A 26,591-nucleotide genomic window follows, 5' to 3' on the forward strand; every position below is an offset into this window, starting at 1 on the left:
AGTTGCATTCAGAAATCTTGCCAGTCTTAATTTTTTTGTGTATAATCACTTTTTTTGTGTGTCTCCAGGGAGATGTGTTTATGGGATGTAAATGATGGTCGCTGTATTGAATTTACCAAACTGGCTTGCGCTCACACTGGCATACAGGTAAATGAATTGATAATGTCCATTTTATATTGTTTATTTGCAAATAGAAATGTATTCATACTTAAGTCTCTTTCTAACATTTAAAAATAGATTGTCATATAATGTACCATGGAAGACACTTGTGTTGAAATGACTGGCAAGCATTAATTTGATTGAACTAATTCTGTTGCCAGCTTTCATCACCTTTTGAATCTGGTTTCACCGTTTGTTTTCCCGTGTGATTCTATAGTTCTATCAGTTCACTATTGGCACTCAGCGAGAAGGTCGTCTGCTCTGTAATGGCCATTACCCTGAGATTCTTGTGGTAGATGCCACCAGTCTGGAGGTGCTATACTCGCTGGTGTCCAAAATCTCCCCTGACTGGATCAGTTCCATGAGCATTATCCGATCACACCGCACACAAGGTTTAACTCCTAATTATCTTTTTTTTCCCTAATGTAATGTTCTGGGCAAACTTGCAATGGGTCTATACTTTTTGTTTACTCATTCTGTGTTGCAAGACTTTGCACATTAGGCATGCAAATTATTGTTTAGGATTGTTAGACTTCCTTGAACTACACTGTCCAATATTTGTAATTGGTCATCTTGTACAAATGCCCTCAGTGACGTTTACTTGGATAGACTGAAATCCGGACTGCTTGTGATGAATTAAGGCTGCACGATTATGGCCAAAATAATAATACTGATTATTTTGATCAATATTGTGATCATGTTTATTAATCACGATTAGTCCCCATGTTAGGGAAAAATCTTTATTTTTAATGCAGTACTTTTCAAAAAACAATATTTAACAGTTTTCTTTGCAAAATTCATCTTTAAATAATAATGAATGATAAAATATAACAAAAGAAATGCACCAAAAAATGTCTCATTTACCAAGGGCTAACAGAATAAATATGCTATTAAAAAGTGCCGTCACGAATTGCAACTTAATGGAAGCAAATACAGTTAATGCATAAAAGGCAATAACATTGGTCTGTAATCGAGAAGTTTTAATTTGAAAATACCCGTCAATATAGTGAATTGTCAAGGACAGTTAAGTCTCTGTTGTTCTGCTTGATGATTGGTAAGTCGGTCACAGTCACAAATTGCAAAGAACTTGACAGTTGTGATTTCCCTCTCTATTTCCTCCCGTGTTTTTCTTTTCCCACTGCTGGTCAGGCCAGCCGAAAAGTTGAAGTCAAGGTAGCTGCTACAACGATTAATAGTGTCTTACCGTGACACACAGCCTCTCCGTCAACGTGCTGAGAGGGCTAACTTCAAAATAAAAGCTTCATGTATTACTTCATTGGACATCAATGCCATTTTTGGCCTTTATCTTGAAGTTGGCCCTGTAGCACGTTGGCTGTGCTCAATGACGCTTTAGACATTTTCGCCCCCTGGTGGCTAGCTGACTTGGTTGCGGGCACTGCAGCATATGAAGCACTTGTCATAATTATGCAGTCGTGTCTGCATTTTAAATGTCAAAAAATCACAGATGATCAGGCTCATTTAATTGTAGCAGCTAAAATTGCAATCACAACTAAAATTGAATTAAAATAAAATCGTGATTGAAAATTGTGTATCCGTATTATGAATGGTCTTTTAATGTCCTGGAAACTCAAATTAATTTGCACAACAGTAGGGCTAACTAACACTACACACATCAGCTATTTCATTATCGGGATCCAAGCATACATTATGACTGGAGTCTTTTTCTGCAGAGGACACAGTCGTGGCAGTGTCAGTGACAGGCATTTTAAAAGTCTGGATGATCACAGCAGAGGTCAACAGGATGCAGGTAGTAGTGATTGGTCATTCAGAAAAAGAGAACATCTTTATTTCTTTTATCCACAAGCGTATGATGATAAATACAGTATGTTAATGAAAAGAAAAACATCCCCTCAGGACCTGGACCCGGTGTTTGAAGAGGAGTCCAAACCCATCTACTGTCAGGGCTGTCAGAGTATTTCGTTCTGTACTTTCACTCAGAGCAGCCTGCTGGTTGTCTGCTCCAAGTTCTGGAGGGTAAGAGCTGATCTTCTAACTAAGTACTGATCATAGTAGTTGCAGATTAGTGCAGCACAGCTCCACTTTGCCTTTAAATTGAATCCCAAATATGTTTGTGTCTGTTAGGTTTTTGATGCAGTTGACTATTCACTGCTCTGCTCCGTGCCCAGTGACAATGACAAGGCCTGGGCTGGGGGAGAGTTCATTGCAGCAGACAAAGTCATCATCTGGACTGAAGATGGCTGCAGTTACATCTACAACCTACCAGCCAGGTATAGTTCCAAGTAACCAAACTCCATCATCATTACCATCATCAACATAGCCCAACAAAAGCCATATGAGATCATTATAGACCAACAATATTCAGAATCAGATATTATTTATTTATTTATAATTTGTTTTAATTATTTTTTTTATATGATCTGTTTCCCAGCTGTCTACCTGCTAGTGTACATTTCCGAAGTGATGTGGGCAAAAAAGAAGGCTCAATACCGCCATTGATCTACAGCCTAGAGAATCTAACAGACAAACAGGTCAGTTACGAAGGTATTGTTTCATACCTGCTAAAGGTTAAACCACATCCCAATAGACGATGATTATTATGGCTTTTAAGTGCCCATGTATAGAAATTGTATTGAAAAGATCTCTGCTGCAAAGGAACATACTGGTTATTACTAGTTTCAATCAGTTATTAACTCCAGACATGTAAATCTACAGTTACAAATTATGCATACAGAACTTAAGGTTAAAAGGTCCGATATAACCGATGGTCCGTTATGATAGAGCACTTTTTTTTTTTTTTTTGCCCATATGCACCCATATTACTATACAGTACAAACTTGTTTTGCAGGTTTTTTTGTGGCCTAAAACAGCCAGTACAGTACAAAGTACTATATAAATAAATATGAAAAAAAGATTCAAAATGTTTGAAAGTAAGTATCCAAACGTACCACGCCAATATGCTTGTTCATGGTGACGTTGACGTATAGTACTTACCATAGGCCAGTCGCTTTCATGAGCTGCGAGGAATTAGTGTGCTTCCTAGTTCGAAATGTGTTGCAAAAGGCGAACGGCTTGACAAAAATGTTTTACTGTACCAAAAATAGTGTGTTCCAGACTCCACAGACTTGTTTTGTATTCCTCACGAGTTAACACTGCTGCCATGTATCTCTCTCTCTCTCACTCTCTCTCGCTCTCTCTCGCTCGCTCCCTCCCACTCTCTCTCTTGGACTCTTTTTCTTTATTTTTTCTTTATTTAATTCTTTATTCTTCCTTTCTTGCTTTTCATTTCCCGTACCGCTTATCCTCACTAGGGTTGCGGGTGTGCTGGAGCCTATCCCAGCTGACTCCGGTCCGGGCGTGAGGCGGGGTACACCCTGAACTGGTCGGCAGCAAATCGCAGGGCACATATAATCAAACAACCATTTGCACTCACATTCACACCTTCGGGCAATTTAGAGTCTTCAATTAACCTATTATGCATGGTTTGGGGATTTGGGATGAAACCGGAGTACTGGGAGAAAACACACGCGGGCACGGGGAGAACTCCACACACACCGTGCCCAGCAGCAGCGACGCATCCTTAAATGAGATAGAGGCAGAAACCATAGTTTCCATGGAATTAGTTTCAATTAATGAGAGATGTTTTAAAGCTGACGTCGACTTGAGGTTCCTATCGTAATGTAACTTGAGTGGTATATACTGTATATCTATCTATGTCATGCCAGAAATTATTATTATTATTTTTTTTTTTTGGAATGGCTGTGCATAATAATAATTTGAAGCATTGTATTCTGAGTAATTTTGTACAGAATAAGACTTTATGGTCGTTTTGTGCAATAAAATCCACATATTTTAGAAAATTAAGAAATTAGAAATAATAATTGTTGATCAAAACATGCATTCGCTGTAAATTGCATTGACAAACAGAAACAGAATATGCTTAATAATTTGGTACACAATGTAAATCAAGTATAATACTCTATATACCTGTATAAATCAAAGTGATGGTCAGTCATATGGTAAAATATATTGGGATAGAAAAACTTATAGTATGCTCATAAGATGGAAAATGTCTCAAGGGCCCACAGACTTGTATCTCAGCAGACCAAAATGTTGTTCAAATAACTAAATACGAGGTGTATCGTCTGATTAGTTATGGGCTCAGCTTCCTTAACCTTTGCATGTGTCAATAATGTGGTTTGGAGCACCAGGTTACACAGGGCCTCAGAAGTCTCCTCCACCTTCTGCCACTTTCTAGCTCCTGATTTGTCCTCCTGTGACTCGCCTCTTCTTTGGTCGACGGGAGCCCTTCTATAAGCTACTGATCCAGGGAGACTCTGCAGGCCGACTGTCTCTCTGGAGCATGCCAGACTCCTCGCCTCCACGCCCGCTGACCACTCCGGCAGGTCAGGATAAATGAGTTGTCAAAATTCCACAACATTAAAAGGGAGGTCGGCCAGCAAAATGAACTCCATCAGCTTCCACGTGCCAACTCTGACTTTCCCACTGCCCCGGCGATATGGACAGGTGTTGTCCAGCGTTGTTTGCGTTAGCGTCTGTTTGGTTGTTAGATTTTCCTTTTCCATACTGCGTTGTTTGAACGCAGCATACTCCTCCTTGTGTACATTCTTCAGGGGTCTGATCAATTTTGTTGTATTGAAGCATTTAGAGGACATTCCACCACGAGGTTCTTCAGTTTTGCACAGATTGCAAATGGCTTTCGTATTGTCTGTCTCAAGACACCGCAAAAAAGTCCCACACCTCCGACATGTTTTTTCACCAAGATTAAAAACAGAACTTTATTGGCCGTCCGTTATTGACAGTACTACGTCACAAGACGTGCGAAGGCTAAAAATATACTGGCTTTTGGATTCAAACAAAGACGACTGCGCCGCGGAGTAAAGTGATATCCAACTCTCACTGGGGCGGTTCCCAGCTGAGTGTGAAGCAGCTGTGATGAGAATCAGCACCTCCAAATCTGAGTTCATGGTCCTCAGTCGGAAAAGGGTGGAGTGCCCTCTCTGGGTCGGGGATGAGAGTTAAAGTATCTTGGGGTCTTGTTCACGAGTGAGGGAAGAATGGACCGGGAGATCGACAGGCGGATCGGTGCAGCATCTGCAGTGATGCGGACTTTGTATCGGTCCCTTATGGTGAAGAAGGAGCTCAGCCGAAAGGCGTAGCTCTCAATTTACCGGTCGATCTACGTTCCTACCCTCACCTGTGGTCAAGAGCTGTGGGTCGTGATCCCGGATATAAGCGACCGAAATTAGTTTCCTCCGCAGGGTGTCCGGGGTCGCTCTTAGAGCTAGGGTGAGAAGCTCAGTCATCCGGTAGGGGCTCAGAGGAGAGCCGCTGCTCCTCCGCATTGAGAGGAGCCAGGATACCTCCTGGACGCCTCCCCGGTGAGGTGTTCCGGGCACGTCCCACCGGGAGGAGACCCCGGGGACGACCAAGGACACGCTGGAGAGACTACATCTCTTGGTTGGCCTGGGAACGCCTCAGGATATCCCCGTAAGAGCTAGAGGAAGTGCTTGGGGTGGGAAGTTTGGGCTTCCCTGGTAAAGCTACTGCCCCCGCAGCCTGATCTCGGATAAGCGGAAGAAAATGGATGGATGGATTATTTTGTGGACCCCCAAGTTATGGCTCATGGACCCCAGTTTGAGAACCACTGCTTTATGCAACTGTATTAGCCAACTGAGATTATCGAAACTCACAATGTATATCTCCCCCTTCTCTAGAACTGCAGGTCTCATCCACCATCAGCCTCCAAGAAGCTTTTGATAAATTGATTCCTGTCTCTTCTGGTATCATTGACCAGCTCAGCATCCTGCCTAGCAAAGAGGAACCCATTAAGGTTGAAGTTAATGCAAGCATACTTTTTATTTATTTTATTTATTTTTTTTTATATACAGTCGTTTTACGTTTTAATATCCACTGGAATATAATTACGTTGCCTTCCATTAAAATGCTCATGTTTTCCTTCTTCAGGTGACGGCTAGTGTGTACATCCCCTCCCAGGGTCGACTAGTGTGTGGAAGAGAAGATGGCAGCATTATTTTGGTTCCTGCTACTCAGACTGCCATTGTTCAGTTGCTACAGGGAGAACACATGCTTAGAAGAGGTGAGAAGCAAGAGAGATAATTGGGAGCCTTTTTAGACTGCTCACACTTGACTTGAATGACACTGGGTTGATTGCAAACCTCTGCCAAGGACAATCACTACTAATTTGGAACTTCATAGATGCCCAGCTGGGTTTTCTCCGGGCACCCCAGTTTCCTCCCACATCCCAAAAACATGCGTGGTAGGTTGATTGAAGACTCTAAATTGCCCGTAGGTATGAATGTGAGTGTGAATGGTTGTATGTTTCTATGTGCCCTGCGATTGGCTGGCGACCGGTTCAGGGTGTACCCCGCCTCCCGCCCGAAGATAGCTGGGATAGGCTCCAGCAGCCCGCAACCCTAGTGAGGATAAGCTATAAAGGAAATGGATGGATGGATGGATAGAAGCTCAGCTCCTGCATATGTCTGTATTTTGTCTTTAGGAAATTCTTCCTTGGTCCATGTCCTACCCATCCTCCCCACATTCTGTGGCAATCCTTAGTTTTCAGGTAATTGTGTTAAGCCTAACCATAACAAAAGCATTGATTATAACATAATATTCTTGGCAGATGTAGTAGCAGTTTTTCTTCATTAACTCCTCTCAAATCTAAGGTCTCTATTAGGAAAGGCAACAATTCTACCTTTCTAAACTTTGTTTACACATTCTCTGCAGGATGGCCACCCCACCGTACACTCCGAGGTCATAGGAATAAGGTGACATGTGTCCTGTATCCGTACCAGATATCTCCTCGCTACGACCAGCGCTCTTTGGTGTCAGGAGGGGTAGACTTCTCTGTCATTGTGTGGGACATTTTCACTGGAGAGATGAAGCACATTTTCTGTGTCCATGGAGGCGAGATTACTCAGCTCATTGTCCCACCAGAAAACTGCAGTGTGAGTCCTTCAGTTAATTTTTTGTTCCATAAGATACAGACCCATGCTTTTCAGTCTCCCCATGATAATATAGAAAATAAATTGTCTTTAAAGTGCTTAATATTTTAAGGTTTCTTACTGCTTTATCCCCCATATTTCTGTTTGACTTTATAATTAATGAATGGTCTTTTGAGGGTCATTGTTAATATAGTGGTTCAACTACTGACTTTCATGCAGCTGCCACTGGTTCAGTTTCTGCTCATAACCCATGTAAAAGGGCCACGAATCAAACCCATGCTGTCTACAAAAAAGGCAGCAGCATATACCACTACCAGTGTAGTCTTAAACAGGAAAGTGGTGTTTGACATACTTGGCAAATAAAGAGGATTCTGATTCTGAAAAAAAGGATCTTGTCCACAGTCCGACGTTAAGCCTTTTTGAGTGGTGGCCCTGTCGGGTCACCATGAGCCAAGTTGTGGTGGCCCTGTCAGAACTTGTGCTGGCCCCATTTATTCCAGATATAATACCTTGTTTTTGTGATTTTGCATTTAAACCACTTTAAGAAATTATTATTACAATTGCATTCATGGCAATGACTCTGAACGAACCTCACTAAAATCAAGGCATTGTAATTGCAAAAATTAATAATAATGCTGAAAAGATTAAATCAATTAAAAAATTGAAATATTTACTTAGCACTAACATTCCAAAAACGTAACTTCAAATATAACGTAAAAGAACAACCAGAAAATAAATTAGTAAGAAGTACAAGAATAATATATTAAAATAATAGAAATTGGAAATAATAGAAAACCGAAGAAAAATGAATACATTCATGGCCAAAATTGTCCCAACTGACCTAAAACAGGAAAAGTTTGGTCTGATTTCATGTCACAGTCAGGAAAAAGCACGTCTTTTTATACAGTCAAAGACTGAACCTAAAACAGGAGAAGTTTGATCTGATTTCATGTCACAGTCAGGAAAAAGCATGTCTTTTTATACATTCAAAGACTGTATCTGTTGCTCCTGCTGTGTGCGCCTTGGCCTCTTAGGGGCAGTGTTTTCCAATGCATGAATTGAGCTACTCATTTACTGTAAGCTAAGAAAGAGTAGAAGAAGAAAGTCATAACATAATGTTAATACACTCGTTTTTCACAGATTAGGAAGAATATATGCCTGTGAGATTTGTTATATTACCCGCCTATACGTCTTACTACGGCATTTTTGTGAATATTTGTTATTTGAACGTAAATCCCTCCAGTGACCAAATGCTCATATTAGCTAGCCTGTCAGTAGGGTTTTCCATTGACTGTTAATTAATGAATCTGGTAATTTTTATAACAATATATATATTTTTTGTGCGCTTAGTTTAACAGTAAACTCCAATTAGGGTGTTAATAAACATTTTAAAGCATGCTCAGTGATGGCAGATTAACATTTTACAGGCTGCAAAATATGAGCTGGTGTATGAGGCTCCCGGCGTTAGCTTCAGTTATCGTCTTGAGGCTCACCCAAATTTGTGCACGCTTATCCAGTCAGACGGTGCTGGTCGCAGTTTATCCTTGTCATCCCATCATCCTGTCTTGGATGGGATGTTTCAGCGATAAAAATAATTTCAGACTGACACTGAAAATCCAGTTTTCGGTGACTCCGAAATGTGTACTGGCCCAGATGAGCCAATATCTACTGACCCTTTCCAAATTAAAATTAGAATATCATTGAAAAGTTTATTTATTTCCATAATTCCATTCAAAAAGTTAAACTGTCATAGATTATTGATTCAGGCCCCACAATTTAAACAATTTCAAGTATTTATTTGTTTATGTTTACTTAATTTGGGCTTCTAGCTCATAAAACTCACGAAATCGGTAATTTTAAAAAAATTTATGAAAAAAAAAGAAAAGAAATTAGGGTCACATTAAATCAATCAAAATATAGTACTTTCAAAATAATATGTTAATCTTCAATACTTGGTTGGGAATCCCTTTGCTATAATTAGTGCCTCTATGCACCGTGGCATTGATGCAATCAGCCTGTGGCATTGCCTGGGAGTTATGGAAGCCCGATTTCTTCGTTTTTGGGTCTGGTGACCCTCATTTTCCTCTTGATGATATACCAAATATTCTCAATGGGGTTTAGATCCGGCCAGTCAAGCACTGTGATGGCATAGGCATCAAACCAGGTTTTGGTGCTTCTGGTGGCATGGGCAGGGGCCAGGTCCTGCTGGAAGATTAAATCTGCATCTCCATACAGATCCTCAGCAGAAGGAATCATGAAGTCCTCTAAAACATTCTGGTAGACTGTTGGGGTGACCTTGGATTTAAGAAAGCAGAGTTTACCAACACCTGCACTGGACATTGCACCCCAAATCATGACTGACTGGATATTTCACACTGGACCTCAAGCAGCTTGGGTTCTGTTCTTAACCAATCTTCCTCCAAACCCTTGGACCTTGATTCCAGAATGAAAGGCACACTTTACTTTCATTGGAAGAGAGGACCTTGGACCACTGGACAAAAGTTATTCTTCTCCTTGGCCCAGTTGAGACGCTTCCTACGTTGGCTCAGGCTCAGAAGTGGCTTGACTTGACCCAAGGAATCCGACAGTTGTAACCCATCTCCCGGATGCGTCTGAATGTGGTGTTTTTTTTCAAGCTGTGACTCCCGCCTCATTCCACTCTTTCAGGATCTCTGCTAGATTTTTTTAAATCTTCTCTGTATGATAATCTGCTAAACCATCTCTTTTGCTGGTGCATCTTTTCCTGCCACATTTTGTCCTTCCACTAAACTTTCCATTTATATGCTTGGGCACAGTACTCTGTGAGAAGCCAACCTCCTTAGCTATGTAATTTTGTGGCTCACCCAACCTATGGAGGGTATCAATGCTGGTCGTCTGGCCAGTTGGCAAGTCTGCAGTCTTCCCCATATTGAGCCCAACTGAGACAATTGAACCAAACTGAAGCAATTTAATGACACCTGGGGAAACCTGTGCAGGTGCTTTGCGTTTAGTAGATGATTAGTGTGTGACGCTCAGTTTAAAACATCTATGGCCTGCAAAATTTGGGCTGATTTCTTCACAGTATTCTAATTTTTTGAATTCCTGATTTCATTGTTTTTATGAACTGGAAGTCCAAATTATGTAAGAATTAACAAATAAATTGTTTAAATCGGGGGCCCTGAATCTATAATCTATGAAAGTTTAACTTTTTGAATAGATTTATGGAAATAAATAAACTTTTCCATGATATTCTAATCTTTCGGAAAGGGTATGTATTTGTAGATGATAGGCACGACACAGCGGCGTAGTGGTCCCGCGCCACTGGGCCACCGTTGATGTCAGACACTGTTGTCAATAATTGAAACAACTTTGGCCTTGTTTTCTCTGCAGACTCGGGTGCAACACTGCGTCTGCTCTGTTGCCAGCGACCACTCGGTTGGCCTGCTCAGTCTTAGGGAAAGGAAATGCATCATGCTTGCATCGCGGCACCTGTTCCCAATCCAAGTCATCAAGTGGCGCCCCACAGATGACTACCTTGTTGTTGGATGCTCTGATGGCTCTGTATATGTCTGGCAGATGGATACAGGTGAGTTTTGTCTTACAGTGACACCCTTTTAATCGCGAGTGATATGTTCCAGACAGTAGGTGAAAGTCGGCTATATAGAGAGACCATTTAAAACATTTTTTAAAAATTGTTTCATCGCTTGCACACACTTTTAAAGTATTTCTTAGCGCCTGTTCTCACTCTCTAGCTCGCACAATTCACCAACTGAGAGGCAAAGCTATTTGTCACTTCGAGTTGTTTACTGTAAAATGGACGCAAAACAGAAAAGGATTAAGCCTGCAATCCACAGCTGTTTTTGTTTAAAAAAACAAAAACAAAAAAAAAGGTAATTTTCACCCAAGCCACGACTAGAGGAGGTGGCCCAATGCTGATTAAGCCTGTCAGCTCCTGTAACATCCTGCTAAAATAATCATACAATAATAGCTCCGCGATTGGCTGGCGACCAGTTCAGGGTGTACCCTGCCTCTCACCCGAAGTCACCTGGGATAGGCTCCAGTCGTACGCCTGCGATCCTAGTGAGGATAGGCAGTATCGAAAATGGATGGAAGGATAGACAATAATTGCTGTGTAAGTGAAGAATTGCAGCAAACGAGCAACATCTACCTCTTTTTGAGGTAGATGTTGCCTACCAGTTGCTGTGTGGGTGGTCATGACCCAGCAAGCCTCTCGTCCTTACTGGTCTGTTTTTATTGCTTTTGTTGATCCTTGTCTCATTTCTTTTTACGTGTTTGCACGTTAACTTGCTAGTGACCCAGCAATATGGTTCGTGAGAACATTTATCCACTTGATTATAACTGAGCATTATAATGCTGCTGCCGCTTCACCACCTATCACGACATGCAGAGTTTCTCCCTGCTGGCTCCCGCTCCATCCTGAATCTCCCTACAGACATTGAGCGCCGGTGAGATATAGCTGAGGTCTGGTGACGTGACACGAAAAGCATGATCGAGATGGGAAAAGAGGAAGAGCAGGACAACAAGCAAAAAAAAAAGTCTTCCACGTCCGCGAAGCGTCATTAAATTGCTTCAGTTTGGTTCAATTGTCTCAGTTGGGTTCAATATGGGGAAGACTCCAGACTTGACAACTGCCCAGAAGACCATCATTGATACCCTCCATAGGATGGGTAAGCCACAAAAGTTCATAGCTACGGAGGCTGGCTGTTCACAGAGTGCTGTGTCCAAGCATATCAGTGGATAGTCTAGTGGAAGGACAAAATGTGGCAGGAGAAGATGCACCAGAAAAAGAGATGACTGTGGGCTTCAGTGGATTACCAAACAAAGAAGATTCAAATTCTAGCAGAGATCCATACAGAGTGGAATGAGGCGGGAGTCACAGCTTCAAACACCACCACATTCAGATGCATCCAGGAGATGGGCTACAACTGTCTCGTTCCTCAGGTCAAGCCAACTTCTTAGCCTGAGCCAACGTAGGAAGCGTCTCAATTGGGCCATGGAGAAGAAGGACTGGACTGTTGGCCAGTGCTCTGAGGTCCTCTTTTCCGATTAAAGTAAAGCGTGCCTTTCATTTGGGAATAAAGGTCCAAGGGTTTAGAGGAAGGCGGGTGAAGAATGGAACCCAAGCTGCTTGAGGTCCAGTGTGAAATATCTAGTCAGTCATGATTTGGGGTGTAATGTCCTGTGCAGGTGTTCATAAACTCTGCTTTCTTAAATCCAAGGTCACCACAACAGTCTATCAGAATGTTTTAGAGGACTTGATGATTCCTTCTGCTGAGGATCTGTATGGAGATACAGATTTCATCTTCCAGCAGGACCTGTCCCCTGCCCGTTCCGCCAGAAGCACCAAAACCTGGTTTGATGCCCATGCCATTACAGTGCTTGACACACTCGACCTACGATGTTTCGACTTTACGACGCCCGTGCCTCGTCCGCCAATTTGTCCTAGCACCATAGTGTTTCTGCTTAGCTCGTGCATAGTGCTTGTCTGTGTTTGTGCACCGGGAGTATCTTTGCCTGTTTCGCCCTCCTTTTTTCACACTCTCATCAGTAATGGGAAGTACAGCATCTTAATTTTTTATTTTAATGTATTTTAGTTTCTTTATACGAAGTGTTAACCTTTCCTGCTGCGGTCACCTGACCGTGGTTGGGAGACGCAGGGGTTAATTCCCTTCTCTCGTTGCACAGCTGAGAAGGCACAAAGCACCGATTTGCTGCTTTAATGGCTTTATTAGCTCCTCTGCACATTCAACGTCAACGGGTCCTCCGCTAATCGCTACTCTTCCCCGGTCGCCGTCACTACACTTGCTACTGTACACACTCACACCGGCGCGCACTCCTTCCTCCTTCGCAGTTCCGTCTCTCTCACACATCGACGCACACGCCCACACACACTGAGCTTGCTGTCACAATCACGTGGGACAATATCTGTAACAGAAGTATTTCGCCGTAAATTTCGACTTTAACGGTGAAATCTGACTTATGCGGAAAATCGGAACTCGTTCGTAAATCGAGGACTTCCAGTATTTTAGAATTATTCTTCAAACTGAATTTTGCTACTTCTGGAAATTATTTTAATTCAACATATCACCTGGATGCCCTCACAGTTTAATGTGCATGTTAGCCTAAATGTAACTTTGGTTTGAATGTCGCTTTATACAACCCCGATTCCAATGATGTTGGGACACTATGTTAAACATAAATAAAAACGGAATACAATGATTTGAAAATCATGTTCAACCTATATTTAATTGAATACGCTAGAAAGACAAGATATTCAATGTTCAAACTGATCAACCTTATTGATTTTAGCAAATAATTATTAACTTAGAATTTTATGGCTGCAACACGTTCCAAAAAAGCTGGGACAGGTGGCAAAAAAGACAGAGAAAGTTGAATAATGCTCATCAAACACCTGTTTGCAACATCCTACAGGTGTACAGGCTAATTGGGAACAGGTGGGTGCCATGATTGGATATAAAAGGAGCTTCCCTGAATTGCTCAGTCATTCACAAGCAAAGATGGGACGAGGTTCACCTCTTTGTGAACAGGTGCGTGAGAAAATAGTCGAACAGTTTAAGGACAATGTTCCTCAACGTACAATTGCAAGGAATTTAGGGATTTCATCATCTACGGTCCATAATATCATCAAAAGGTTCAGAGAATCTGGAGAAATCACTGTATGTAAGCGGCAAGGCCGACAACCAACATTGCATGCCGTGACCTTCGATCCCTCAGACGACACTGCATCAAAAACAGACATCAATGTGTAAAGGATATCACTACATGGGCTCAGGAATACTTCAGAAAACCAATGTCAGTAAATACAGTTCGGCGCTACATCCGTAAGTGCAACTTGAAGCTCTACTAAGCAAAGCAAAAGCCATTCATCAACAAAACCCAGAAAAGCCGCCGGCTTCTCTGGGGCCGAGCTCATCTAAGACGGACTGATGTAAAGTGGAAAAGTGTTCTGTGGTCCGACAAGTCCACATTTAAAATTTTTTAGGGGAAATTGTGGACGTCTTGTCCTCCGGGCCAAAGAGGAAAAGAACCATCAGGACTGTTATGGAAGCAAAGTTCAAAAGCCAGCATCTGTGATGGTATGGGGGTGTGTTAGTGCCAATGGCATGGGTAACTTGCACATCTGTGAAGGCACCATTAATGCTGAAAGGTACATACAGGTTTTGGAGAAACATATGCTGCTATCCAAGCAACGTCTTTTTCATGGACGCCCCTGCTTATTTCAGCAAGACAATGCCAAACCACATTCTGCACGTGTTACAACAGCGTGGCTTCGTAGTAAAAGAGTGCAGGTACTAGACTGGCCTGCCTGCAGTCCAGACCTGTCTCCCATTGAAAATGTGTGGCACATTATGAAGCGTAAAATATGACAACGGAGACCCCGGACTGTTCAACAGCTGAACCTGTACATCAAGCAAGAATGGGAAAGAATTCCACCTACAAAGCTTCAACAATTATTGTCCTCAGTTCCCAAACGTTTATTGAATGTTGTTAAAAGAAAAGGTGATGTAACACCGTGGTAAACATGACCCTGTCCCAGCTTTTTAGGAACGTTTTGCAGCCATAAAATTCTAAGTTAAACTTGGTTGTTTTTAGCAAATGATCATTATCAGTTTGAACATTAAATATCTTATCTTTGTAGTGTATTCAATTAAATATAGGTAGAACATGATTTGCAAATCATTGTATTCTGTTTTTAATTGTTTCACACAACGTCCCAACTTCATTGGAATTGGGGTTGTAATTATCTCTCTCAGAAAGACTGTGTGTGTGCGCGCGCGTATGTGTGTGTGTTTGAGAGAGCGAGAGAGAAAGAGAGAGGCAGAGTGCAGTCAGAAAGGGAGACTTTCTGACTCTTGAGTGTCTGTGAGGCATGCTACCATTACGTCTGCTGCCTGAGTATATGCGCGCCTAGACAGACAGACACTCACTCTATTTGACACACAGCATAATGGTGCCACTTCTCACTCAATACTTAAAGCCAATCCTGATAACAGGTCTGTCTGCAGCTAATGGGGTCTCCTCTAAACATCTCTCTTTTGTAAGGGCAGAGGATTGTTGCAGCCAGAGAGAAGTGTGATCTGAATCACATTCAAGACAGTAAATGATGATAGTGAGCATTATGGTGAGCTAAATCGAGGTATGGGTGCTGAAATAAAATTCGGTATTGATAGAAACAAAGGATTGATAGAGATGGATAACTATAACAAATAACAACAGTGTGAGACAGGAATGAGGTGAGAGAAACACAAACAACAGACACAAGAAAGTTTCTCCTACTACAATGATTATTAGATTAAAATTAACAAATATACAACCCAAACGTACACTAGATTGGCTGAAAAGATCCTCAAATGTTTTTGATCCAACAATCATTTTAGGTATAGAAATCCAAAATCACTACAATCTAAATTTCTACCCAGGATTCTGTCTTTGCATAACTGGATAGAAAATTATCCCATATGTTGGTAAACAAGGGTCTTCATCTTCTTATGTTTTCAATGTTCTGTTAAGCTTCCTGAATCTACAGTAAGTCTCTCTGGTTTGTTATAATCTTATTTAATGTTCGCAGGGGCCCTGGATCGCTGTGTGATGGGTATAACTGCTGTAGAGATACTCAATGCCTGTGATGAGTTGGCTCCGGCCACTGTGGACGCCTTGAGCCATTCGGCAGTGAACCTGAAGCAGGCAATGACTCGCCGGAGCCTGGCGGCACTAAAGAACATGGCTCAGCACAAACTGCAAACACTTGCCACCAATCTGCTGGCGGCAGACAATGCTGACAAGGTAGGGTTACATTTCAATAAAGTACAGCAGAGTAGGAACTAGGGAGTAATTACTATTGTACAGTAATTAGACTGGCATTCAGACAATTAGCAGATAAGATACCGATCATTTAGATTTGTTCCTATACTAAATGTGCAAAATCCTTACCTTTTCAACACCTATTAACTTTGCTCAAAATCTATTTATATGTAAATGTACAGTATTCAAAGTCCACTTTTTTAGGATGTTTTGGTTTGTTTCGTTGAAATAGACATTCCCCCCTTTTCAATTGACATTTCTTCTTGTAAAATGTTTTCTCTACTTTTAGAAATTGGGACTGCGATTTGCACTTACCGTATTTTCACGACCACAAGGCGCACCGTATTAAAAGGCGCAGTCTCAGTTACGGGGTCTATTTCTGTATTTAACACATACATAAGGTGCACCGTATTATAGGGCGCAGGCATGGTAAAACATAGGCTATCTTAAAACATACGCTAGCATGCATGCTGCATGCATGCTTCCCTCTTTAACGTCCACATGCTGTCCTCAGTCACGTCCGCCTTTCCTCTATATAAGCAGCGTGTCTGCAGGAAATGCTCCAGTAGTCAGTCAAGCGGAGCGCTCATCAAAGTCACACAACATTTACAGATTTTGGAACTCAATGCACACACAAGGCGAGCCGCATTATAAGGCGCCCTGTCCATTTCGGAGATAATTTAAGACTTTTAAGTGCGTCTTATGGTTGTGAAAATACGGTAGTTCATTGATTGTTACTCCATTTCGAAACAATGAAAACACTCGCCCTGCGCTCTTAAGAGATTTCAATTTGGTATGTGAATCCAACACTTTGCTCTCTTGCTCTCCAGTAGTTGATGCTCATGCAGAACAGCTACAAGTTATCTTGTTTGTACATAGGAGGTCCAGGTTGAAACTTTGAACTAGCCATTCAACCATGAGAGTATTGAACTTTGCAGTGGAGTTGAACACCGTGGGTGTGTAAAAGTAAACCTGACAGTTTAATGAAGAGGTTTAAGGCAAACAGCCATCATACACACATGTATATCAAGTAGAGTAGAGTATATAGAGTTGTGCTCATTATAAGTTTACATCCCCAGGCGGAATTTGTGAAATATTGTTTTTTTTAAATACGACTGATGACTGAACAACAACCAGCATTATTTGTTTTATGGTTGCGTTTTATTTAATGATAATGCTTTTCTGAAAGCTGACAGTTTAATTTGAATCCCATTAAAATAAAATTTGTTTCACCTGGCCCTTCATGTTTTCTTTAAAGTATTGTGCCCACGTGTAGCGTATATTGGTTTTGGACAAAAACGTAATTAATTTTGGACAAAGAATAAGCCGGAGGTTAATGCCTACGTTACCTCCGGTTTAGTTTGATTTACGTTTAGCATTAGAATCAAACTCTCTGTCTCGTAAAGGGGCACCATGTCTCTTTTTAGATGTGTAAAATTGAGGAAAACGGGATGAAAAACCTTGATCAGTCTCATAATCTAGAAGGCTGCTACATTTATGAAATATGAGTCTTTGATTACAGAGGTTTATTATTAACTCGAAACACATGCAAAACACAAGAAGTTGAATTTTATAGATTTAATTATATCTAAAAGGAAATCTTCAGGGTAACAATACGGAGGGATTTAACTACAGAACAAAGGACAGGCAAACATTGGTAACAGAAAGAAAAATAGGCATACCAAAAGGGAAATAGGACATCGTGTTGCTGGGCTAAAAATGAAAATGTGAGCGTGAAATGAGTTGAGGCATAGCGAGAGAGAGCAAAGTTGGGATTTGCATGAAGATAGTATTTTCCCCAAAATTATAAGGCACTAATCTTATACATTCTGACAACCATTGTTGTGTTACTCAAGACTGTAGATCTGCTGGTCTATGGGGGATGGTCTTTGTATCTTAGGAGAACTGAGGCTGTTTTGTTTGAAGAAAAAAGGATGCACAAAATACAACAAAAACAGGCAGGAGAAGAAAAAGGGAAGTTGTTCATCACGCTTTCGGTGGGAGAATACGACCGTTCCTCCTCCTGACCTTTTCAGGATCCGCTGGCACATCAGATAGCTCATCCTTGGCTGGGAGTGTACCTGGTACTCTTAGTAGTCACTGCTCTGATTGCTTAGTGGTGACCCACGTAGGCCGGAAAGCCAAGTCTACATCCTAGGTTCGTGTTGGCCGAACGGTGTGTTCGAACAAAGTGAGGCGGCTTGGAAGAATGCCGTTTATCAAGTTGTTAGGGTGGTGGGGGGTTGCTCTGACAAGTCACTAGACACATCTTCACAGAAGCTGATGTAGGCTGTAATAGTGTCCGTATATTCATCCAAGCTGCCAGTTGAAGTTTCAAAGACACTCCAGTCTGTGCCGTCTAAACAGCCTTGAAGTTCCATCTTAGCTTCATTCGTCCACCTCTTCACTGTTTTCACCACAGGCTTTGCACTTTTAAGTTTGTGCCTGTATGTTGCTATTAAGTGAAAAACAGTGACTGTGATCAGATGGGCCCAAAACTGCATGGAGAATAGCATGTGTCCTTGAGCGTGGTATAGCAGTGGTCTAGAATGTTGCTTTCCCTGGTGACTTTACCAGTCAATATGCTGCTTGTATTTAGTGAGTTCATGGTTGAGTTTTTCTTTGTTGAAGGTCCCAAGAATAATGAGGGGTGAATGTGGGTGCTGCTTTTTTTTTTTTTTACAAGTTTGCTTACTTGGTCAGCCAGCATTTGCAGGGCTCCGTTTGTGTTGCCTGTGGGGGATGTAAACACTGGCGAGTGTGAATGAAGCAATCTCGCGTGGCGACTACAGTTCAAAAACAGCGACTCCAAGTCTGTGCTGCAATGTGTGCTGAGCAATGCCATGCTCATTGCTAAGCTATAGTTACAAACTGTTGCAAAACATTGAAATAAGTGATTTGGTGAAACAGTACACTCGTCACATAGGGGTGATGATTCCTACCAATATACTCACTGTCTCTCCTCTGGATGCGTCCAAGCCATCGAAGTCTGCTCTCTCTAACTTTGTCTCCAAAACATCTAACCTTAGCTGTCCCTCTGACGAGCGCATTTCTAATTTTATCCAACCTGGTCACTCCTAGAGCAAACCTCAACATCTTCCTTTCTGCCACCTCCAGCTCTGCTTCCTTGTCTCTTCAGTGCCACTGTCGCTATTCCGTACATTATGGCTGGCCTCACCACTGTCTTATAAACTATGCCCTTCATCCTCGCAGAGACTCTTCTGTCAGATAACACACCTGACACCTTCCTCCACCTGTTCCAGCCTGCTTGGACCCCTTTCTTCACTTCCTTACCACACTCACCATTACTCTGGACTGTTGACTGTTGTATTTAAAGTCCTCCACCCTTGCTATCTCTTCTCCCTGTAGACTCACTCTTCCCCCTCCACCCCTCTCATTCATGCACATATATTCTGGCTCATCTTCATTCCTCTCCTCTCCAGTGCATGCCTCCATTTTTCTAACTGTTCCTCCACCTGCTCCCTGCTTTCACTGCAGATCACAATGTCATCTGCAAACATCATGGTCCACGGGGATTCTAGTCTAACCATCTGTCAGCCTATCCCATCACCACTGCAAACAGGAAGGGGCTCAGGGCTAATCCCTGATGCAGTCCAACCTCCACCTTAAACTCCTACCACACCGCTGTTCTGCTGCCCTCATACATGTCCTGTATTATAAACATACTTATCTGCCACTCCAGACTTCTGCATGCAGTACCACAGTTCCTCTCTGGGTACTCTGTCATAGGCTTTCTCTAGATCCACAAAGAGACAACGCAACTCCTTCTGACCTTCTCTGTACTTTTCCATCAACATCCTCAAGGCAAATAATGCATCTGTGGTACTCTTTCTAGGCATGAAACCATACTGTTGCTCGCAAATACTAACTTATTTCCTGAGTCTAGCCTCCACGACTCTTTCCCATAACTTCATTGTGTGGCTCATCAACTTTATTCTTCTATATTTCCCACAGCTCTGCACATCACCCTTGTAACTTCCCCCTTACTAATCATTTCCACTTCCTGGTCCACCACACTTGCCTCTTCTCTTCCTTCGCTGTCATTTTCCTCATTCATCAACTCCTCAAAGTATTGTTTCCATCTATTCAGCACACTGCTGGGCTGGCACCAGTCAACACATTTCCATCTCTATCCTTAATCACCCTAACAATCATCCGTCCCATCTCTATCCCTCTGTCTGGCCAACCTGTATAAATCCTTTTCTCCTTCTTTAGTGTCCAACCTGGCATACATGTCATCATATGCCTCTTGTTTGGCCTTTGCCACCTCTACCTTCGCCCTACGTCGCATCTCAATGTATTCCTTTCTCCTGTCCTCGGTCCTCTCAGTGTCCCACTTCTTCTTCGCTAACCTCTTTCCTTGTATGTTTTCCTATATTGTGAGGTTCCACCACCATGTCTCTTTCTCTCCTTTCCTGTCAGAAGATACACCAAGTACTCTCATGCCTGTCTCTCTGACCACCTTGGCTGTAGTAGTCTTCTGGAAGCTCCTCCTGTCAAAGAACCTGTCTCAGCTCTTCCCGAAAAACCACACAACACTCTTCCGTTTCTCAGCATCCACCCCATGGTTCTCTGCTCTGCCTTTGTCTTCTTAATCTTCCTCCCTACCACCAGAGTCATCTTACACACCACCATCCTATGCTGTCTAGCCACACTCTCCCCTATCACTACCTTACATTCTGTAAACTCCTTTAAATTACATCGTCTGCACAAGATGTAATATACCTGCGTGCTTCTACCTCCAGCTCTTGTAGGTCACCCTATGTTGCTGCCTCTTCTGGAAGAAAGTGTTAACTACAGCCATTTCCATCCTTTTTCCAAAGTTACCACCATCTGTGCCTCCAAGGTTCTTTCCTGGATGCTGTTCTTACCCATCACATCTTCATCACCCCTGTCCATTACAATCTGCAGCAATCATGGCTCTCTCTGTTTGGGATCCTCAGAACTACTTCATCTAGCTCCTTCTAGAATTTATCTTTCAACTCTGTCATATCCTACCTGTGGGGCATAGCTGCTAATCACATTATACATAACACCCTCAATTTCAAGCTTCAGCCTCATCACTCGATCTGATACTCTTTCCCCCCCCAAGACAGTCTAAGCTAACTTTTCCTTTAAAATAACCCCTACTCCATTTCTCTTCCCATCTATACCATGGTAAAATAATTTAAAGCCTACCCCTAAACTTGTAGCCTTACTGCCTTTCCACCTGGTCTCATGGACACAAAATATATCAACCTTTGTCCTAATCATATCAACCAACTCCCGGGATTTTCCTGTCGTAGTCCCAACATTCAAAGTCCCCACATTAAATTCTAGGCTCTGTGCTTTCCTCTTCTTTTTCTGCCAAAGAACCCACTTTCCACCTCTCCTTCGTCTTCAACTTCAACCTACAGTAGCTGAATTTCCACCGACTCCCTGAAGGTTAACAGTGCTGGGGGCGGACGTTGTTAACCCGGGCCACAACCGATCCGGTATGGAATTCTTTACATGAACGCTCATATTTGTTTGGCAAAGTTTTAAGATGGATGCCCTTCCTGACGCAACCCTCTGCATTTATCCGGGCTTGTGACCAGCCTACAGTTTGCACTGGCTTGTGCCCCCCATTGGGCTGCATTAAAACACATACCTACTCATATTCAAGCTTTCATTGTACCTGCTATACATGTTTTTGGAATGTGGGAGGAAACCGGTGTACCCGGAGAAAACCCATGTCACTCTGCTGGTGAGTAACTCCGATTAAAAAAAAATAAATAAATAAATAAAAAAAAAGATATTTATGAAAATATTTATGAAAGTTGGCAGAAAAAGGTCTGGAGGGTACTCCCCAGTAAGGTACTGGGGGGTACTCCCCAGTACCTTGCCTCATGTAAGGAAGTCGCGTAATGTCTCCTAAGACGAACGAAAAAGACAAAAGCAAGGACACTTACGTTACCGAGGCGTCCACCTTGTAGGCGCAATCTTGGATTAAGGCCAAAATAATAATTGCGATTATTTTGATCCATATTGTAATCACGATTATTGTTCATGTTAGGGAAAAATATTTTCTTTTTATTGCATTATATTTCAACTCTGCACTTTTCATAAGAATAAATGATAGAGGATAATAAATGAATACATGTTAGAGGAGAATAATAGTCAATGTAATGTAAGTTTTAATCACAAATTTCAACTTCATGGAAGCAAATACAGTTAATGCATAAAACGCTAAAACATTAGGCTGTAACTACTGACTTTTCATATGAAAATCCCCATCAGTAGAGTGAATTGTCAAGGAAGGGTACGTCTCCGTTGTTCTGGTTGATTGATCAGTTGTGTCACAAACTGCAAAGAACTTGACAGTTGTGATTTCCCTCTGTATTTACTTTTGGTGTTTTTGTACTGCGGCCAGTGAAGCCGAAAAGTCAAACCAGCCGCTACAATGATTGTTAATAGTGTCTTACCTTGACAAGCCCGCCGGCTCTCTACCAACGTCCTGAGATGGAAATAAAAGATATTATTTTAAAGCACTTTCCATATGCAGCAGAGCCTCATTTAAAAAAAATCACCGACGATCAGGCTCATTTAATTGTTGCAGCCAAAGTCACGCTTACATATCAATCAATTGTGAAGCCTATCTCCAAGAACTGGCGGCATGACTGGTTAGCACATCTGTTTCACAGGTCTGAGGAACGGGGTTCAAATCCTGGCCCCACCTGTGTGGAGTTTGCATGTTCTCCCCGTGCCTTGTGTGGGTTTTCTCCAGGTACTCTGGTTTCCTCCCACATCTCAAAAACATGCGTGGTAGGTTGATTGAAGACTCTAAATTGTGAATGTGAGTGCGATTGGTTGGTTGTTTGTTTGTATGTGCCCTGCGATTGGTTGGCGAACAAATATAAGATGGGATAGGCTCCAACACGCCCGCGACCCTAGTGAGGATAAGCGGTACAGAAAATGGATGGATGGATGGATGGATGGATGGATGGATATTCAAGAACTTGACCTTTCTGAAAGCAGCTCTCTCAACAAGTTCAAGAGAGATGCTGGTTGTTGTTTGTATATCCTTGCAACACTTTGAAACATAAGTGTATAGAGGTTGCCCTAATTTTCCACCATAAAGTAGTTTTTGCTAGATCCAGAGTTAGCTAGATGGTATATGATACACCTCTGTTACAGAACTCATCATATGATGATGTGTTCCCAGTACTAGCCAGCATATAGCTGTTATTTTTTTATATAGTTAAAAATACAAAGTAGTTGAGCACAAAGCAAGTCCCTGATACACACTCAGGACAAAAATATTGGAACACATACATAAACTTAACAATATGGACAATTTAAAAATTTGCTTAACCCTCAGTCATTTAATGCCTTTTCTACAATCTCCATTCTAGTTTACCCTCAAGGTGTTCAATGAGGTGTGAGTTTAGGCATCTGTGGAGGCCAGCAATGTTGTTTCACACCAAACTCATCCAAGCATGCCTTTGTGGGCCTAGCTTTCATTTATTGTGGCACAAATGCTGACACAAAACAAGATATTCTCCAGTCTGTTCAGCAGAGAATTGTCCAAAATGTCTGTTTGGGTCTCACACAACCCCTGATAATTAACTGATGAAGAGGTTGACCTTTTTGTGCTTTGAAAACAAATTCTGGAAATTGTTCAGGATTACAGTGTTGTTTTCAGCTGCCTGTTACTATTGCACTCATTTACCTCGATGTACAGTTTGTTTTACCATAGGCTTTTTTTCCCCTTCTGGGTTGTCCTTTATTTTCCTTTTGCTGGGTATCTTTTTCATATTCCTTCCACTGTATGTTTATTGGAGGTGCCTCCCTGGATTTTCCTCTTATAACGCCTCATAATCACAGCTCTTTTCTGATAAGGCCAGCGCACAACAGCTGCATTTTTCATGCCTTGCTCTATCAGAAATACATCAGTTTTTTTGTTTTGTTTTTGCTGTTGCCTCCCACCCCAGGGTCATTTCTGTCGTATAACTATAAACATCATGGGTCAAAACCATCCACCATCCCCCGTGTGAGTGGCTGTGTGTGCTCCCCTGCTGTGTGATGAAAGATGAAATGTCATACTATCAACACAAACACTACACCCAGTCAGCTGCAAGCCATCATCTGTGTTTACAGTTATACCTTTTATTCAGGGATAAGGAAGTCAATATGTGACTTTGAATTTGTCCTCTGGTATTTCTGCTGAACTATGTTTTTGTTTTCTTTTTGTTCGAAGGAAGTACAGTATTGCTAGAGTTGGGAGTAAGATAATCAATAGATTGTATTTGTTTTTGTCTGGATTTAATCATCTTATGGTTGATATGCTGTTTTAGTTCTCTGTTACTGTCAAATGGACATAATTTATTCGGAGTTAGTCAGATCATTGAAAATTAATTTGAGCAAAGTGTGTAAACCTTGATTATGAGCTTGTTAAAAAAAATCAGTGTATAGTTGTATTTTTATTGTATAGTTCAATTAATCTGTTAATCATACTGGCACACCATGTTGGTGGGACTTGAACCCAAAATAGAAAAGTAAGAAAGACAGACAAGATTAAAGTCATGAAAACATGCGTGTCCAACCGCAAAAGTGTTTTGTGCTGATAACACAGATCATCAGTTTTTTGGGGATCAGCCTCATATTTTGTGTTTTGGCAAAAGATCTCAACATGGGCCTGTTCTGAACACCTGATGGCCAAACGCCAAATTTATTCTAAATTTAGAATTCGTACTGTGTTCGTCTCTCCTTTTCTCAGAGCTTCACATTTTCACATTCTAAGTTGGAGTTTATTACAGTTTTTAACCTAAATAATAAATGATATCTCAGAGACACTTTCACACTAGTTGGACATAATTCTCTTTTTGGATGTTTTCTCTGTCTGCTGTGTATCACAAGGACTCAGCAGGATAATGGGCCCATGCACAAATCGTTTTTAAATAACTAATTCATTATAAGTCCCACCTATGCGCTTTTCACATGTTATCTGAAAGAATACTTTTTGATAACTTACCACATTTAACACTGATGTACTGTGTGGGTCAAATTTGACCCATTTAGACATTGAGCAGTGATTTAAAATACAATAAATATCTGTTTTTCACCCTGAAATGTCATGACTTTTTGTAAAATTAACCAAAATACACAAAAATAAAAATACTTAAAAATGTAATGCATCTGTACTGGTGCTACAAAGTTTGTATACACTGGCTACTAAAATGGATTTTAGATTTACCAGTGTGTGTAAATCAAGGAGAAGTGTGGTAATGGTGGCAATGTTGAAACTGTACATGCTATGAATGTGTGGATTTTTTTCCCCATGAAACAGTGGTAGCATTGTTCGAGGGGGAACTTGGAAAAAGTCCTGAGAACTGTCTGTTCCACCACATTTGCTCAGTTTCCTGCATACACCTGCAGCTGTTGATCTTTGAAGGGCCATGTGGGAATTTCAAAACAGTCAAAGAGTAAAACAGCGTAGGAATGATCATACATCCTAAACATAAGGAACAGACATCCTACAGAGGTCAGAGAGAGTCATGGCACAGGTGTGAGATCTGCAAGTACCGGCAATGTAAAAATAAAGTATCAATTGATTAATTAATCATCCATTTATTAATATCAGTTATTCATACATTTTTTTAAATATCTGTAATTCATCATTTGATATGCACAATAATTATGAGGATGTGCATGGAAAATGAATAGTATTTGATTAAGTGTGTCATGACCGAGCTTTTTAAATGTGAACTATTGATTGTATTGTTACTTTTGATACCTAACCAACAAGACATTACTACAATACCACAATAGATTTCCTTCTGGTTTCTGGTGTACAAAATAAATACAATGAAAAAAGGCCATTAAAGCTCCATCATGTATTCTTCATTTGTACGCGTTGTCATGTCCATACATGTGTGCAATAGGACCCTCCGCCTTTAGGTGGTAATGTTCATCCACTGGAACACACTGACTTTGACACAGGCACTAGGAAGAGAATGCTGTTTTATTTTTTTGTTTTCTTTCTTTCAGCCTAAAATAACGATTTCTAAGATGAATGATTTTTTTTTTTTAAATACATATTTTCATGGTTAATAACTGTATGATTGCTGATTTTACGGATTCATTATTTTCCAAATTCTGGGAAAAGAGAGTCTACTCGAGTGTGTGTGTGTATTGTGCCAGTTATGGTTTATGATTGTGAGTAAGAAATAAATAACATGCTTATAAGACAACAGTACCTCCTCAAAATGTAATGTAAACAGCTTCTCGATTTGAGCATTTGTTTGGGGTTTTCAGACGAGTGACCGCAATATGGTCTTACTCATTTAAAGATTTATCTCCTATGTCTCACCTATTCACTGGTTTAACAAATATTAGATTTTTCAACATTTTCCTTTTCTTTAGGGAAACCTACCCAAATACTCCCATAACGCACTGGTGGTCCAGGCAATGAAGACCAACCTCACGGACCCAGACATGCATGTGCTGTTCTTTGACGTGGAAGCAGTGATCATCCAGTTGCTGACAGAAGAAGCTCAGAGGCCAAATCCCATGCTGGTATCCCCTGAGACGCTTCAGAAAAGCCAGGCTGGGGCTGACAAGGGAGGCTCTTTCCTGGCCAACAAGATCTTCAAGCAGGTC

General features: G+C 41.4%; 1 protein-coding gene across 2 annotated transcripts in view; it reads left to right on the top strand.

Moving 5' to 3' along the window:
- The window catches only part of LOC133413649 (WD repeat-containing protein 7), a 110,183-nt gene that overhangs the window by 7,666 nt on the left and 75,926 nt on the right, over window positions 1-26,591 (top strand). For both annotated transcript variants that reach the window (XM_061698270.1, XM_061698271.1), the window contains exons 4-16: window positions 69-147; window positions 377-551; window positions 1,851-1,927; window positions 2,035-2,154; window positions 2,263-2,408; window positions 2,570-2,669; window positions 4,397-4,544; window positions 5,877-5,992; window positions 6,127-6,259; window positions 6,910-7,130; window positions 10,497-10,692; window positions 15,718-15,932; window positions 26,355-26,588. In XM_061698270.1, the coding sequence (XP_061554254.1) occupies window positions 69-147; window positions 377-551; window positions 1,851-1,927; window positions 2,035-2,154; window positions 2,263-2,408; window positions 2,570-2,669; window positions 4,397-4,544; window positions 5,877-5,992; window positions 6,127-6,259; window positions 6,910-7,130; window positions 10,497-10,692; window positions 15,718-15,932; window positions 26,355-26,588 (1,960 nt within the window). The remainder of the gene's footprint in view (window positions 1-68; window positions 148-376; window positions 552-1,850; window positions 1,928-2,034; window positions 2,155-2,262; window positions 2,409-2,569; window positions 2,670-4,396; window positions 4,545-5,876; window positions 5,993-6,126; window positions 6,260-6,909; window positions 7,131-10,496; window positions 10,693-15,717; window positions 15,933-26,354; window positions 26,589-26,591) is intronic.

The sequence above is a fragment of the Phycodurus eques genome, chromosome 15 (assembly GCF_024500275.1).
Source record: "Phycodurus eques isolate BA_2022a chromosome 15, UOR_Pequ_1.1, whole genome shotgun sequence".
In the NCBI taxonomy this organism is placed as follows: Eukaryota; Metazoa; Chordata; class Actinopteri; order Syngnathiformes; family Syngnathidae; genus Phycodurus; species Phycodurus eques.